Source organism: Zingiber officinale, chromosome 2B, assembly GCF_018446385.1.
Source record: "Zingiber officinale cultivar Zhangliang chromosome 2B, Zo_v1.1, whole genome shotgun sequence".
In the NCBI taxonomy this organism is placed as follows: Eukaryota; Viridiplantae; Streptophyta; class Magnoliopsida; order Zingiberales; family Zingiberaceae; genus Zingiber; species Zingiber officinale.
This window is the reverse complement of record NC_055989.1, coordinates 28,542,633-28,560,657: the sequence shown is the minus strand read 5'-3', so window position 1 is coordinate 28,560,657 and position 18,025 is coordinate 28,542,633. Positions and strand designations below refer to the sequence as shown.

The following is an 18,025-nucleotide window of genomic DNA, read 5'->3' as shown; positions in this document are numbered from 1 at the left end:
TTACTATATATAAAATATTATTATATTATTGTTTTAAAAGATATTAAAATTATTTAAAGTTAATTAAAATTATTCTAATTTAATTGAATTTTTTTAATAATATTATAATATTTATGAATGTATAGCAACTTTGCTCATAGCTGTTATAATGTCATTAATTTGACCAAAATTGGGCAACTTTTAATATGATAAAGTAGAAGTTTGTTTTTTTGTTGACTTTTTTGCCAAAAAAAAATTGCTATTTCCGGTTGAAGGCATCAAGCAACAAACAACTGCTCGGGATTTGGGACGGAAGCTTCAACTGGCAGACAGAGAGGCAGCCATCAGATCCACGACGCGTGTCATGCTGACAGATGCAAGAACAACCGGTGCTTCCACCAATCGACGTGTCCGGATCTGCTCCGTCGGATACCAATCTGGTTCCTTCCTCTCTGACTTCCTTCCGCCTCTCCTCGCGCCTTTAAAAATAAACCCCTTGCTTCGTCTCCAATTCGAAACCGTAAAGGCATCCTTCGAATTGGACTTGACTCGCGCTTTTCTCCTTGATTTGGACGTGTAGCAGCGAGGAGGAGGAGAAAGAATCAGAGTCGAGATGGTAGCTAACGGGATCGAGGATGGCGTTCGAAACGTCGGCTGCGTGGTTGAGCAGGAAGAGATGGAGGAGGAGGAGGGGTTGATTCCCGTGGAGGCTAGGAAGATCTTGATCCGCCTCGCTTTAGGATGGAACGACGTGAAGGATTCCCGGGCGATCGAGGTCGTGCCGCTCAAGGGCGCCATGACCAACGAGGTCTACCAAATCGAGTGGCTCTCGCAAGGTCCTTACCCTCGCAAGGTGATCGTTCGCCTCTACGGAGAGGGTGTCGACGTCTTCTTCGACCGCAACGAGGAGATCCGGACCTTCGAGTTCATGTCCCGGCACGGCCAGGGCCCGCGTCTCCTCGACCGCTTCAGCAACGGCCGCATCGAAGAGTTTATCCATGCCAGGGTACGCCCAGTTTGCTTAGCGGCCTAGTTGTTTGCTGATTTTTGTTGGTTCTCGTTTCTTCCAATTTATCCCCAAATTCGAACTGGATCTTGATTGATTTTGTTAATTTCCCTGACCACCTAAATCCTTCTTCCTGGGCGTGCCTTCCGCTTTTCAGATTTTCTTCTCGGTGAACTCCGCAGCCTGTAGAGATTCTTGCGGGATTCCTTTTTCCCTCATTCTGAGAATCTTTCCATCGTTACTTCATGCGCTTAGCAATCGGTTTGGTTAACTGTCCGTGTCAGATTTTTTGACTTCGACTTTTCCGTTCGCTTTGCGATGATGTTGATCGCAACGCCTTGCGCATTTGTTTCTCGCCAACCTCTGCTTGCTTTCCTACTTCAGGATAAAAAGACTTAGAATCCGTCAAGCAAGGTTTTTTTCCTTAAATAATATTTTCACTTATTATGTTTATTTTTTTATCAAATTACTAGCAAAACGAAATATTTTTCTGTATTTTTATACTAATAATAATTGTTCTTTTATCAAGTTTTTTATTCAGTTATCTTTCTTTTATAAAGAAATTGGAGCGAAGATTCCTCTGTCCGTTTATTATTATTAGTTTTTTTTTCTTGTGTGTGTGTTTTTTTTTTCAATATGGCACTGAATAAATAGGTAAAGATGTAAAAAATAAAACTGAAGTGTTGTTTCTGAAAATTCCATAGAACAAGTTGGTTGAATTAACTTCGGAGAATCAATTCCATATTAGCCATTACATGAAAAGGATTACCCTTTTTCCTCGGGGAGTTAGACCAGTAAACACTTGATCTGCTTTAATGCTATTTATTTTGTATAACTTGTAGGATGTGCATCTTTTTTTAGAACACATTTCTCCTCATTTTCATTTTCCCTAATATCATCAATATAAACACCATAGATAAATGATAAAGGCTTCATATCATTCAAGCAATATTGTTTGAGGCTACTGCTGTCTGTGTTTGAGTAATTAAATTCCTACTTTGACACCTTTAATTCTGCAGACACTTTCTGCTGTCGACCTCCGCGACCCACAAATATCTGCCCTCATAGCATTGAAACTGAGGGAGTTCCATGATCTTGACATGCCTGGCCCCAAAACTATACTACTCTGGAACAGAATGAGGTACTCAGATTCTTCGGCTAACAGTGCGCTTCCATCAAATTTATTCTACGCTTTATTTTGTGATGTTCCTTGTGTAGAAAGTGGCTTAAAGTAGCAAAGAGCTTCTGCGCTGGGGCAGATGCCCAAGAGTTTTGTTTGGATGCACTTGAGAAGGAGATCACAACTTTGGAGAATGAAATCACCAGAGAAGAACAGAGGATATGTTTCTGTCATAATGATCTTCAGTATGGAAACATTATGATTGATGAAACTACTGGCGTGGTGACTATAATAGTGAGTTTTCCCTCCAATTCATATCGCCTGAATCTTTAGCTGTACAAAATTCACGCAGTGATGCCATTGTTACCATATACCGATGACTAGAAAATGGAAAAGTATAATGAGTTATTTTTCCTACAAAAGTTAAATGTTTGAAGGTAGTAGAAAAACAAGTATTATAATTTGCGTTATTTGATTTTTGATCCAAGTCATATTACGACATAGAAAATGCAACGAAGAGTTGTTGGGAAATGCCAGAATTTTAGCAGTCAAAAGTTAATTTTCAATTGCTTCATTAGCGAGTAACGCTGACTATTGATTAAAAGACATCTTATTCTCTAGTTATTTGTAATAAGTATTACATCTTTTGATTTACAAGCTATCTTGACTGAGACATGATAGCAACTTCCACTTGCTTAGTTTTCTGGTTCCCCTACGTCATAGTTGTAAATATTTCTTCTTAGGTGCTCGTGTTACAGGTCGGCTTGATAGCTTAATTCTTCGCCTGGCTTTCTTTAGGATACTGGTCTATTATCAGCCTTTTGGACTTTTTCTCTCACATGTGCAGATTGAATCTTCTCATGCTTCTTTAATCCTCTCTAACCTGTTTCCATTTCTCTTTCTTACAGGACTATGAGTATGCCAGTTACAACCCTGTTCCATTTGATATTGCCAATCACTTCTGCGAGATGGCTGCTAATTACCACACCGAAACGCCTCATATATTGGACTTCACAAGATATCCAGGTCAACTTATATCCTATTCTGTGTTCCTATATATTCATGCTTTTGATTGACAAGTCTCTACTTATATACTGCAGATTTTGAAGAGAGGAAACGATTTGTCGAGATATATCTTGGATCTTCTGGTAATGTTACTAGGCATTTTCAGTAAGATGCTAATAGATTTCTAGAATATTTTTGAAGGAGCATATAACTGGCCTACAGGTTTCTCAGGCAATCAACAATATATAGTGAGCACTGGAAAAAAAAAAATGGCGGCGTATTTAGTTATTATTTGACGTTTGAAAACATTGCATCCATCAATGGTGCTAAATTATATTGTTTCGCTAATCTGTGACAGATTAGGATGGTTAAGATTCAATACTTGCTGCATACTTATGAGATCTTAGACAGTTGTTAATTTTTAATTTTGAAATATAGGTGAGCAAGTGGAAGATGCCAAAGTGGAGAACCTTCTCTTCAGCATCGACAAGTATGCTTTGGCAAGTCATCTCATTTGGGGTTTATGGGGAATTATCTCTGTAAGAAACACCCTCTTCTTTGCTAGCTTCGAATTACCCTGCATGAATTGCATGTTCGATGAGTAAATCCTTGCTCTTGTTGTAGGACCGTGTAAATGATATAGAGTTTGATTACATGGAGTATGCAAGGCAGAGGTTCCGGCAATTCTGGTCGACGAAGTCTGCAACAATGCTTGGATCCCAGCGTTAATGGGTAGTAGTTGGTTGTGCTTAAAGAGATCTCGTGGTTGGTTACTTCAAAGCTAAATCAGTAAAGGGGGAAAAAAATGGGAATCAAATAAATTATTCAAACTAGCGTGTATGGCAATGTAAATTGATCCTATCATTTTGTATACCATGCTCTTTATCTTTATACTAATCGCTTGGGGATGCTAAGCTCCAAGTTTACCCCAATGTAAATGAGTGGTTCCTGATATTTTGTTCAGCAAAAGTGACATGAAGAGAACAAAAACACTTAGTTTTACACAATTCAGCCAAAGAGACATATAAATGTCTCGTTACAAATCAACAAGGTGCTTGATAAACGAAGAATGGAAATCTCTCTTCTTGTCCTTGTAATCTCCCAAGGACTTGCAACTCTCCACTTATATTTTCTAGAGCACCAAAATTATAAATTCAAGTGCAACAACGTTAATGCATGTTGTTCTGGCTAATATCATAACATACATGGTCAAGCAAACAATCAATGATCACATTGACGTTGCTTTCTCTAGAGATTGTCGATAACTGAAATGAAAGGACCTAAAATGTACTTTAAAAGAGAGTTAAATTGACGTTGGAGAGTCCCAACTGGCCACTCCGATGTTCAAATTAGGATTTGCATGAGGTGATATACGAGAAGAAAAAAAAAGGAGAAGAAGGAGAAAACATACTCCAGGGTTTAGATATTAGGGGAAGGATCCTTTGTACTGGTATTCTCTAGAGTTTTTATAATTGTTTCGAGAGCATCTCTACATAGACACTACATATTCCCTCGCTATCCCATGGGTGCTTTCTGATTTACCGTGGTGGCTGGTAGAAAATTTTCATAGGGTCAGGTCAGTCACCCCTAGAACTAGTCAATGAGGTTAACTAGGTTTATTATTTTTTACATATTTCCTCGTCATCATTCTCATATGAGATAGTGAGAAGATCATATATGACAGTCGTTAGATGTCTTTCCATCCACAGAACACCATGTGTTTGAAGAAGAGCATCTAGGTAAACTCTGACAACCTAATAACTACCTCTTCATTCATCCAGCACCATGTGCCTTAGAATATTATAGAGGAATGATCGTAATGATGAGGAGGTTACACTGTCCTTCATATGCTCTGAGCAAGCCACATGAGGTGTAGATTGGATTTGAGGATGAGGAGATGAGAAAATGAAGCTATTTTGAAGTGGCCTTGAGAGTAGATGAAGTTGAGGCCTAAGACTGAGCCCTAGACAAAATTGGCGCTTGAGGTCGAACCAGGTAGACGTTGTCGGATCCCGAGACTGAGCCAGAGAGATTTCGATGACAGAGGCCAAGCCATATAGATGATGCTAGGATCTGGAGCTAAGCAAGGGGTCATGTCGGCAACTGAGGTCAAGCCAGGTAAATTATATTGGGATTTAGAGTTGAGCTAGAGGCAATGTTGGCAACTAAGGCCAAGCCAGGTAGATGGTGCTGGGATCTGGAGCTGAGCCAAAGCCAATGTCAACAACTAAGGTCGAGCCAAGCAGATGGTGCTGGGATCTGGAGATGAGACAGTGTCAGCCATTGAGATTGGATGGAGTCAAAATCATAGTCAGTCGCTAAGACTAAGATAGAGTTGGAGTTGGAGTCAATTGCTGAGACTGAGCTAGGAGGTGAGTTGGGGCTAGGATCTAAGACTTGCTCTTAATTAATCTTGAAACTCTGGGTCAAGCCTATTGATCCTGTTTAACCAAACCTGAGTCTTATCCGAGCAGAGTTTCATTCCATTTTGGTCATGTTTGTCCAATGTTGACTTTGACCATGACTTTGACCACATGGGACATATAGGGACTGTAAAAAATCATCGCATCACAAACCTCCTCTTCAAGTCTAGTCAAAGGAGATGTAGTATGACTAACTAGAATGCACTAAGTTGTCATCTTCCTACTGAGCTGATCTACCCAAAATGTTGAGCAGAGGTGGCAACGTCTCACTGAGACAGCTGGATGGTTGTTGGCGTTGGGGAGAGAAAACTTGTATTAAATGGATGTGATACGCGAGATCGCATATCACGTAGATGATTGATGCACTGTATTGTTGCATTAATGTGTAGCGTGCAGTATCTACCTCAGGTCACGGAGAAACTTACTGCATTAACTGCAAAGTCATGTGATGATGTCGCTACTGACACCATCTTGGATCCGACGATCATGATGAGTTGGTGCCTATTTAGTCTCCACATCTGACGGTTGCATTTGAATCGCCATAAAGATTGATGTGTCTCTTCATAACTTATCAATGCTACGATTTTAATAGAAGAGAGAATATGTTGTAACCATCATAACTTTGGCTGGGCAATCTAACGATTGTGGCGAGGCATCATCATTCTGCTATCGTCATCCAACAGTTCAGAAAACCCAATGAAACAACTTTACTGTGTCGCCGCCAAGTTATATTATGTCATCCGAAAATGACTTTGCTTTCATTCATTTCTAACCTTGTTTCCGTCCTCACCTTCGTCTTCATCTCCATATTCACCTTTTCTGCTCTAAGCAACATAGTAAGTTCACTATCCTTTCCATATTCATTTTTTTTATCTTTTTTCTGCCTTATGTGTCCTTCCTTGCAATCCAATGGCCACCGTTAACTCCTCAAATAGGTTGTACAAGTTTCATTAGACTGTGTACACCAAAGGTGTAGAAGCACAACTCCAGCAGTCTTATGATATGCTGGATGATCATAAGATGCAAGTTCCAATGCCTGAGCACTGATTGCATGAGCCGCCCCTAGGTTATATCACTTGTTTCTAGAGTCAACTAGCAAGTGACTTAAGTTTTTTGAACGCCTCCTTCATTCAAGACCTCTTTACTTACTTCCAAATCCCTTTGCCTCAACTTGCCCCCAACTTTTACCATTTGATTTGTTCTATAGTCATCATTTTTCGGTAGTACTAAATCTCACTTGATTCCGCCATCTTCCATTATCATTTTTTATCCTTGACAGATAGAGCCTAGAGTCTTTTACTTCATGGCTTGGTTGGGGTGTAGTTTTCTTGGTGAGTGCCTATCTTCGCACAAGGGGTGGAAGAGCTGCTTCATATTTGGTAAACTCCCTCATCCATATACTTGGTTGACCCTCTGGCATGATGACTTACTGGCACCACCGTCGTTGGACCATTATAAGATAGATAGGCATATTTGGATATAATCGATATCCTGGCAAGATTGAAGTTTAATGTCAGGCTGTTGGTGAGGAATGAACTCCTTCTCTGTCGAGCTAGACTAAGTCACAATCTGGTTGACCTAGACAACCAGTCTTCCTGGCAAAGTAGAGCATCTGACCCGCCAGTTTCCCTAACATGGTCAAGCCAATCAGTCTCCCTAGCAGAGCAGAGCATTCGACCCACCAGTCTTCCTGGCTTGGTTGAGCCAATGAGTCGCCAGTCTTCTTGACCTGGTCGAACCAACCAAGAAGAGGCAGAGCAGAGCATCAAATCCGCCAATCTTCCTGACTTGGTCGAGTCGATTAGTCTTCCTGACAAAGCAGAGCATCCGACCCGCGAGTCTTTCTAACATGGTCGAGCCGACCAGTGTTCTTGCAAAGCAAAGTGAAGCAGCCGACCCGCCAATTTTCCTGGCCTGGTTGAGCCAACCAGTCTTCCTGGCAGAGTAGAGCATTCAACCCACCAATCTTCCTAACCTGGTCGAGCCAACTAGTTTTCCTAGCAGAGCAAAGCATTCGACTCACTAGTCTTCCTAGCCAGGTTAACTTTATTTCCATGCAATATCTAATGATGTCCATGCAATATCTAATTACCTCATGTTATAGAATTTTGAGCAAAGGTCAAAGTTAACTTTATTTCAATGCCCTCGGGACAAGGTTGAGTTGGTTGGTGTGGGACAGAGTTTCTACCATAGGGAAAATGTTCAAATCTCATCAAAGCTAAGGAAAAAAAATCCTCCCTTGTACTGACCAACCATAGCTTCCTTATTTTCCTCTTCACAGATGGTCGTGAGGTCGATCATGTGAGACTGCTGAGGTGGCTGATTCCACCTTTTGCTACCATTGAACAAAGGTCAAGGTTTATTTGATGACTGTAATAAACTAACTTTTCTAAGCTATAATACACTATGATGTCAATGGCATCTCGACAAAAATCAGGGAAGAACTAGGCATTCATGTCATGCCTCGATGATATACTCGTCCGCAAGACTAGACAATACCCCTAGTAACAATATAAAAAACAATCGATAAGGAACCAATACAAGGTAGCACAAATATTGATGCAATATAAAAAAATCATAAATTACTAAATGCATGTAATGATGTATGCATCTACATGTTAATATAATAAAACAAAATAAGGTAAAGATTATTACTATTCTACCAAAACTCAAAGAGCCGAAATGAAATGAAAATCAACCAAATCAAAACAATAGAAAAAAAAATTCAAACTCGAGTGAGACTGGTAGTTAGGACCTCTGCGCGACACAACAAGTCCTCATCTACTACCCAAAAAATAAAAGGAAATACAAGAAGGTAGTGAGTACAATGACTCAGTTGGTATAAAAAAGATAATGCATGATACCAAGTGTAAGGAGATCAAAAAAAGTAATCTAAGATAATAATACTGTTGGATCGTGAGTTTCGCTGGGGGGAGGGGGGGGGGGGTAAATAGAGAATTAAAAATTTCGTAGAGTAAGCACGCAGCGGAAAAAGAATAAATGAAAAGAAAGAGCAACGCTAACACAAGTTGATTTACTTGGTTCGGAGCCTTCGGCGACTCCTACTCCAAGGCTCGCACTCGTTGAGTGCTTTCGTTGGGCAAACACTAATAATTCGAAAGGATGTTACAAAATGAAGTACATGAATTATTATAAATGAAAAACCGACGATAATTAAAAAGGACAGAAAAATAAAATTTGTCGGAGAGTCATTGCAGCGTCGCAGGAGCACGGGAGAGCAATTTGTAAGTTGTTATTGTGACTCCAGCCTCTACCCTTCTTATATAGGAGGTTCGGAGCGCCTGGATCCTTTCGGGCACCCTGAATATGACATAGCCGATCCAACTAGGGATCTCCACGCGGCGAAGTGACGTTTGGGGATAAAATTCACCTCTGGGCGCCCGGACCCTTGTTTTCCAACGGTTTCCTTCCTATAAGAAAACGTTAGTCCGAGGCAAATATATATCCTGCAAAATAGAGTGTTAGCACAGTTTATCATCAAATAAAATATTAATTAGATTCCGTCTCCTCGAGACCGGAATCTAGTCACGATCTCGACTTAGATATCTGAAATGGATCTAAGTCGAATCGACGCCTAATGTTCCCTTCCCGGGAACGCATCCTCACAGTTACTCCCCTCCAGTGACTTACCTTCACTTACCTGCCAGACTTCCGGTCAGCCCTTCGACCCGTCTGGACTTCGTGCCAGCTATCCGGTCAGCCCGTCAACCTAGCTGGACTTCATGCCAAACATCTGGTCAGCCCATCGACCCGTTTGGACTTCGTGCCAGCTATTCGGTCGGCCCGTCGACCTAGCTAGGCTTCGTACTAGACATCATGCCAGCCCGTCGACCTGTCTGGGCTTCTCCTGCACACTCGGTCAGAGTGTTAGATAACAACGAAACTAACTTAACCTATTTTGTCATTCATCAAAACTTGAGTTTGTAACTTCCAATTTTAAAATAAATATGCAAGTAAAAACAAGCATAAGGTTTAAGTTAGCTTTTAAATTTTGTTGTTTTTGTTGGTTGTTTAACTAACTTAAACCATCTAACCCTACCCCTTTGGCATTCATCAAAAAATTAACATAGAACAAATTATAATTAAAAATGCACGAAAATTTAGAAAAGTCTAGAAATGTAAGTCAGATTATTTCAGGGGAGTTTATAGAAAGATGTGTTTTCCAAAAATAGTTAACTTTAAAAAGATGACTTGAAAATAGTTAACTTTAAAATTTGTTATTTTAATTTTTCAAAAAAAAAATTGAAAAAAATTTCAAATACAGTATTTTTATAAAGAGATGATAGAGCTAAGTCCAATTTTCAAATCAAAACTGCATCCAATTAAGTGAATTTTGTTTTCAAACCTAAGTTTGTAACTTCCAATTTTAAAATAAATCTTCAAAGATATGTTTTTAAATCTAAGTAGAATATAATTTTGAAAATGAGGAGTTCGATTTACAAACTTGAGTAAAGTTTATTTTTCAAAACTAACTTTTTAAAACTAAGTTTGGAAGGACTTAAATTTCAAAACTAAGTTTAGAAAGTATAGTTTTCAAAATTAAATTTGAAAAGTTTAAAATTTGAAAATAAAACTAATTTTCAAACATAAGTTTAAACAAGTAAATTAAGTAAATTTAACTTTCAAAACTAAGTTTGAAAAATCCAAAAGAAATTTAAAACACTTAGTTAGTGTTAAACTGATTTAAAAAGAGATATTTTTTAAAAATTAATTTTAAAATAGATATAAAGACAATTAATCCTCCCCCTGACCTGACATTACAAAATCTGTCTAACCAGTTAGCTACTTATTGACTATTAGAGGATAGCAGCTTTCACTTGGTTAGTCAAGTTAAGTCTAATTGTAATCAGTTGGTGTTTGACTAAACTGAATGACTTTACCTGATTAATATTTGTTTAGTATTTAACGCCCAGACTTGTATCGATGCACTGAAATAAGCATCTTAAGTCCAGGTAATTTGCCTATGCATCTCACCCCTTTCTATGTTCGACAATCACACACCAGGGAATCCTAGGGTGTTGGTGGAATGCTCAAGTATTAGTCCTAGGGGTACATGCTTTCTAAGGAATTATTCTAGTTTAAGACTAAAACTGATTTAAAATTCTAGAAATGGAAGATTTTTTTAAAAAATAAAGATTTTATCCTAGAATTTGAAAATACTATTTTTGAAAACAGTTTTTGTAGTTTTAGTATCCTAGTCTATTAAACATATCCCTAATTTTCTACGTAGATTGCTAAATTCACTTTCAGGGAGGGGCTTGGTAAATATATCAGTTAAATTAGATTTGGACTCAATATACTTGAGTTCAATGTCTCCTTCAGTGACATGATCTCTGATAAAGTGGTGCCTAATTTCAATGTGTTTGGTTCTGGAATGATGCACAGGATTTTTTGTTAAATTAATTGAGCTAATATTGTCAATTAATACATTTGTAAGGTTTAAGTTAAAGTCTTTTAAAGTGTGTATCATCCATAATAGTTGTGCAACGCATTCTGACTCAGTTGTAGACAGAGCAATACAGTGTTGCTTTCTACTAAACCAGCTAACAAGTGATGAGCCTAGTAGTTGGCATCCATCACTTGTGCTCTTGCGGTCTAATTTGCATCCAGCATAATCTGAGTCAAAATACCCTATTAATTCAAAATTATTAGTTCTAGGATACCAAATTTCTATATTTGTTGTTCCTTTAAAGTATCTAAAGATTTTTTGACTTGAGTCAAATGAGATTCTTTAGCACAGGTTTGGTATCTAGCACATATATTCACTGCAAATAAAATATCGGGTCGACTTGCAGTTAAGTACAGTAGACTACCTATGACACTCGTATAGTATTTTAAGTCAATTGGTTTTCCATTTGGGTCATCATCTAGAATAGTGTTAACTGCCATGGGTGTTTTTATTTCTTTAGTATTTTCCATTCCAAATTTTTTAAGCAATTCTTTGGTATATTTTTATTGATAAATATAATTTCCCTCATTTGTTTGTTTGATTTGCAATCCTAAAAAGTAAGTTAATTTTCCTATCAGACTCATTTCAAATTCTTGTTCCATTAAATTTATGAATTCTTCTAAAAATTATGAATTAGTTTAGCCAAAAATTATATCATCTACATAGATTTGGGCTATAAATATGTCCTCTTTTATTAATTTAATGAATAGGGTCAGGTCAATTTGACCCTGGTTAAAACCTTTGGATATTAGGTAAGAGGTTAACCTTTCATACCAAGCCCTGGGTGCTTGCTTAAGTCCGTATAAGACTTTCTTTAATTTAAAGACATAGTCAGGGTGCTCTAGACATTCAAACCCAGGTGGTTGGCCTACATAGACTTCCTCTTTGATCCGCCCATTTAGAAAGGCAGATTTGACGTCTATTTGATACAGTCTGAACCCTTTATGGGCTGCATAACTGAGTAACATTCTAATAAACTCTAATCTAGCTACTGGGGCATAAGTTTCGTCATAGTCAAGTCCTTCAACTTGACTAAACCCCTTAGCGACTAGCCTAGCTTTATTCCTGGTAATTTTCCCAGTTTCGCTTAATTTATTTCTAAACACCCATTTTGTTTCTATTATTTTTTATTTTTGGGTGGTGGTACTAAGTCCCACACTTCATTATGTCCAAATTGAGCTAGTTCTTCTTGCATAGCTATGACCCAGTCTGGGTCAAGTAATGATTCAGCTATAATTTTAGGTTCAATTTTTTAAATCAGAGAAATTTGGCTTAGGTTTCTAAAAGATGACCTAGTCTGGATCACCAATTATCTGATCAATTGAATGATTAGGGTTGACTCTTATGGTTCTAGGAGGTTGATTCTCTAGTGGTACTTCTTCTTCTTCGTGACCATTGGTTCCTTCTTGATTATTATTTTCTTGAATGAATTCGATTGGTTGAAGTTGAGTTTGTTCTAGGTTTTGTTTGGATTTCTCAAATTTTACATTAGTGGTTTCTTCAATTCTTAATATAACCTTATTATATATTGTATCCCCTACTGTTTAGGGAGTATCCTACAAAGATTCCATCTTCCACTTTAGAGGTGAATTTTTCTAAGTGTTCTCTTGTGTTTAAGATAAAGGCTGGGCACCCAAATACTTTAAAATATTTTATAATGGGTTGCTTATTATAATATATTTCGAAAAAGATTTTGTTGTGTGTTTTATTTAGTTTTGTTCTATTTTGCACATAGCAGGCTGTACTGACAACTTCTGCCCAAAAGTACTTGGGTAAATTATATTCATTCAGCATAGTTCTAGAGGCTTCAAGTAAAGTTCTATTTTTTTTCTTTCTACTATTTCATTTTGTTGGGGAGTTTTAGGACACGAGAATTCATGATGATATCTATTTTCAAGATAAAACTTATTAAAGTTATGATTTTTAAATTCTCTCCCATTGTCACTCCTAATTCTTTTAATTTTAAGGTCTTTTTCATTTTCAACTTGTTTGCAAAAGTTTGTAAAAATTTCAAAATTTTCATCCTTATTTTTTAAGAATTGTACCCAAGTGAACCTAGAATAGTTGTCTATTATTACTAGTCAATAGAAGTTGTCATTTATTGATTTGACCCCATGAGAGTCAAATAAGTCTAGGTGTAGAAGTTCTAGAATTGAATTGGTTTGAGTTTGATTAGTTGGTTTGTGAGTAGACTTTGTTTGTTTACCTTGTTGACAAGCATTACATATTGTTGAGTCTAAGTTCGGTAATTTTGGTAAACCTCTAACTAATCCATTTAATTTACTTATATTTCTGAAATTAGTGTGTGACATTTTTCTATGTCATAACCAAGTTTTTTCTTTTTGTGTTAAATAACACTTAATTGAAGAAGTGGTTAAGTTAATAACATAGATGTTATCTTTTCTAAACCCTTTTAGACTTATCATAGGATTATCTAGGTGTTTGATTAAGCATTTTTAAGATAAGAACCTAACCTTATACCTAGTGATTATACTTAGGAGATTATACTTGAAATTTTCAACAAGTAAAACATTTGTAATAGTGAAGTCAATTTTAAACTTAATATTACCTATACCAATTACCTTGAGTTTGCCATTGTTTCCAAAGGCAACTGGTCCTAAACTTTTGTGGGTAAGTTGAGTGAATTTGATGTGATCTCCAGTCATATGCTTGGAGCAACCACTGTCCAAGATCCACTTGGTTTACTACAATAGGTACGAATTGAGGGTTAGTCTATGTTTTGATTTTGTTCAGGTAAGACAAATAGTAAAATAATCATCATTATTATTATTATTAATTATTTTTTAAAGAATTTTTAAAATTTTTAAAAGAGTTTTTAAAATAATTTTTTAAGGTTTTTAAAAGAATGTTTAAAAAAAAATTTTAAAGTTTTTAAAATAATTTTTAAAGTTTTTAAAAGAATTTTTTAAAGTTTTTAAAATAATTTTTAAATTTATTTTTTAAGTTTTTAAAAGAATTTTTTTTTAAGTTTTTAAAAGAATTTTAAAAATAATAATTTTTAAAATTTTCAAAATAATTTTTAAAGTTCTTAAAATAATTTTTAAAGTTTTTAAAATAATTTTTAAAGTTTTTAAAATAATATTTAAATAATTTTTAAAATTTTTAACATTTTTTAAAAATAATTTTTAAAGTTTTTAAAAGAATTTTTTTAAAAAAAATAAAGTTTTTTTTAAAATAATTTTTAAATAATTTTTAAAGTTTTTTAAAATAATTTTTAAAATTTTTAAAAGAGTTTTTAAAATAATTTAGACGTTTTTTTAAAAATAATTTTAAAATAATTTTTAAAGTTTTTAAAATAATTTTTTAAAAAGTTTTTTAAAAGAATTTTTATATTTTAAATTTAATTTTATTTAATTAAATTTAATATTATTTAATTTAATTTTAATTGAATTTAATTTTTATTTTATTTTATTTTATTTTTATTTAATTGAATTAATTTTAATTTAATTTTATTTAATTGAATCCTTAGTCATCTCACCCGATATACATTTTCAATCAGGAACCCCTATAATTTTGTAAGATGAATTATGTTCAATTTTAGAGTTTGGTTTAACTTTATGTTAGATTCAAGTTTAGCTTTGGGTTCAACAAATAAGCATTCTCTGGATAAACTTCTGGGCTATGGTGAATCACTTGGACATCATTAGAGTAACTATGCCTTCGAGTTTTCTAAATAGTCCTATCCACTGAACTTAATACAAAACCTTGGTCTAACTGGTTAGGATCCATAAAGGATAGTTTCGGTAAGTTCCACTTAGCCAAATGCACCAGGTCGAAGCCATATCTTCCTAGACATGCATAGACTAAGCTTCCCTAACGTACTATCATCCAACACTTCACCAGTACTATGGGTCAAGTTAAACTTTATCCCTTTCTAACTAGTCCTAATTACTTTGTCGGGTAGCTTAGTTTGAGTTACCCTATCAGGTAGGTTAGTTTCGGAGGTGCCAACTATTATGGAGCCTCTCCTTTAATTATTGGCCTTTATTTTTGAATTTTAGTTTTTGGTGTATGTCTGTTCTTTTTATAGTTATAATTGACTTGATGATATTCTAAGTCTTGGTGGAGTTTAAAATATTTAGATTTTGAATTTGTTGGTCTAGGTTTGTATTTTGGTTTTTGATTTGATTTATTTGATTTTACATAATATATTTTTTTCTTTGGGTATGTAGTATTGGTTAAGTCCTACTTGCGTGGTTAAGCACGCTTTCAAAACTCAAGCTTTACTTGATTGTTTGTGTTAGGTTATTAACGATTTGTATATTCTGTTTTGGATATTCTGTTTCTTTTAATAACAATGTAGTTATAAAGAGAAATAAAGTGATTATCTGTTCTGGTGCATTAGATGACAATTTATATACTTTAAATCCAATTTCTCCCACAAAGCAAAATATGGAAATTTATAACACATCTTCTAACACTAATAAGATAAAACTACATTCGGAAATGAACCAAGCGTATCTTTGGCATCTAAGGCTTGGTCATATTAACTTAAATAGGATTCAAAGGCTTATAGCCGATGAACTCTTGGGTTCATTAGAGTTGGAAAATTTTCCAACTTGTGAATCTTGCTTGGAAGGTAAAATGACCAAGAGGCCTTTTAAGGCCAAGGGGGTATAGAGCCAAAGAAGCGTTAGAATTGGTTCATTCTGATTTGTGTGGTCCTATGTCTATCCAGGCGAGAGGTGGTTTTGAATATTTTGTCTCTTTCATAGACGATTATTCAAGATACGGATACATTTACCTAATGCGCCGCAAGTGTAACGACCCAATTTTCCTCATTAGGAGTTCTAAAAGTTCTTAAAAATATTTAGAAATACTTTAGAAATATTTTAGAGATTTTTAGAGTATTTTTATGTAATTTTTGGAAATCGTTTGGTATTTTTACTAAACGAAAGAAGTTTCGGCAAAAATAATATCCAAGCTGAGATTCGAACCGGAGACCTTCGGTTAAGCAAAGCCTTAAGTAAATCTGGCTAACCAAGTGTGCTGCAGATATTTTGTGAACATATAGGAACCAAATTAGTATTAAGCAGTTTTTAGGAATAGAAATATTCAAGACAAAAGGGTTGCGGAAAAATGATCCGGCCGAGTTTCGAACCCGCGATCTCCAGCCGCCCCGAGACTTAAGCGGAACGGATGACCAAGTGTTCAGGAGAATGTTTCATGATAAGAAGGGAAACAAAATTAAGTTAAGAGAGGAATTTAATTTTCTCTCGATCCCTCTCCTCCACCCTCGTGTAATCGGCGCCTCTGCTCGGGTGGAAATGAAGCCGAGACGAAGAGGGCTAGGGCTGCACTCCGACGGCCGACGAGAGGCTCTTTCCGACGGGCTTCCACAAATCCGCGACAACCTTGTCAAGGAGGACACGCGGACACGAGGAGAACGCCGAAATTGTGAGCTCCTCCGAACCCTAGAAGCAATATTTCCGGCTGTGAGTTCAAGAACAACAAGGTAAGTTGCTACTCACCTGCGGTAGGATAGCTTCGAAGTTTATTTCTTGTTCCTTTTCTTGTTCCCGAAGCTTTGGATGAAACTTAGGGTTGTGTTGTTGCTGATTGATGGAACGTGAGATGATTTGATTTCTTCCCGTGAGGTTCTTGTTTTGGATTGAGGGATTCTGTGATGATCTTGCTTCGTTTCGTGTTCCTATGAGGTTCTCGTTTTGATCTTGTTTTGTCTACAAGTTCTACTCTTGTTGATGGGTAGTGTGACTATGCATTTGTTTTGGAATGCTGTTCTTTTGTGAGGTCTGATCGTTGCAGATTTTTTTTAGAATTGGGTTTACCAATTTGAGGTGTTTTTCTACTCTCCTGGATATGCTCGGGTTCTAAGAAGGTTTCCTTGTGTTTTTGTGCGGAGCACTATCTGGATTTCAATTGAAGTTCTTATGAAAATGTATGCCCTATGGTTTATGGGGAGTTTATTTTCCTTTGTTTTCTTCATGCGTGTAAAGTTATAGATTAATTAGAGTTCCTTTATTTGTTATGGGAAGGATTCTGTGCAGGAATTTTAGATAAAGGATGGTTGGTGTTAGTTGCTGTTGTTTCCTTATGGATAGATTGAGATGTGGTATTTTTCGTATTAAATGCTATTTCATTACTTCCTCAACATGTTTTGTGGTATAAGCACTGTTTAGATTTAGGCAGAGTAATTAGTTATTAAGTTCATGCTTGGTTTATGTTCTAATTGCTTGTACACGTGAAACAGTAGGTGATGATCTGGTATGCATAGCTTTAAGGCCAGGATGTTCTTAGACATGATTTACCTTAAGCTTTCACTGTTTATATACAAGTTTAGTTCCATGTCCATGATTATTTTGTGTCGGCTTTCGTTTATGATTTTTTTTGGGAGTTGCGGATGTGGCTTTTGGCGATTGATTTAATAGGTTGGAATGTATTTTCAATTTGTTGTTGGTTCCAGATTTGATTGGACAGATTCGAAGGTGATCTCTGTTTGCATGAGTTTTCATATGTTTGAATTTCCTAACAATACTTTGAGTTTAAGAAAGTATAAGAAAGATAAATAAAAGAAAGAAAAAGGTCAAGACCTTAAGTAGATCTTAAAGTCAAAACTTTAGGGATTTTGGCACACAAAGTGCTAAAGAAAATGCCGAGGCATTATATATTAGAAGTAATAAAAGATAACAAGTATTTTACTTTATTTAAGAGGCTAGTACCCGACTTCCGAGGTTGTCGTTAAACAAATCTAGGTGTCTAATTCCGAGGTCTTGGCTCTGGTAGACCGAGGTCTGCTCTTTTAGGATTGGTGGCTCGCTACCCCAACCTATTAGGGAACGCGCATAAGATGGTACTATGCCTGGGCCCAAGAAGAGAAGTTGATTACTATTTTGAAGTATTATAAGTATAAGTTTTTGAACAAGTAAAACAAGTGTTTACATAAGTATAAAGAGTATTAAAGGATAAGTTTTAAACAAGTTAGATAAAAGAATAAGTTTAGAACAAATGAATTAAGTTTCACTTTGTTTTAAAATCAGCAA

General features: G+C 36.0%; 1 protein-coding gene across 1 annotated transcript; it reads left to right on the top strand.

The window, feature by feature from the left end:
• The first annotated feature begins 497 nt into the window (after window positions 1-497).
• On the top strand, window positions 498-4,001 carry LOC122045539 (probable choline kinase 2). The gene is made up of 7 exons (XM_042605801.1): window positions 498-985; window positions 2,005-2,126; window positions 2,204-2,399; window positions 3,014-3,131; window positions 3,206-3,253; window positions 3,549-3,649; window positions 3,735-4,001. The coding sequence occupies exons 1-7, from the start codon at window positions 593-595 to the stop codon at window positions 3,837-3,839; spliced, it is 1,083 nt and encodes a 360-aa protein (XP_042461735.1). The 5' UTR covers window positions 498-592; the 3' UTR covers window positions 3,840-4,001.
• Window positions 4,002-18,025: the final 14,024 nt, after the last annotated feature.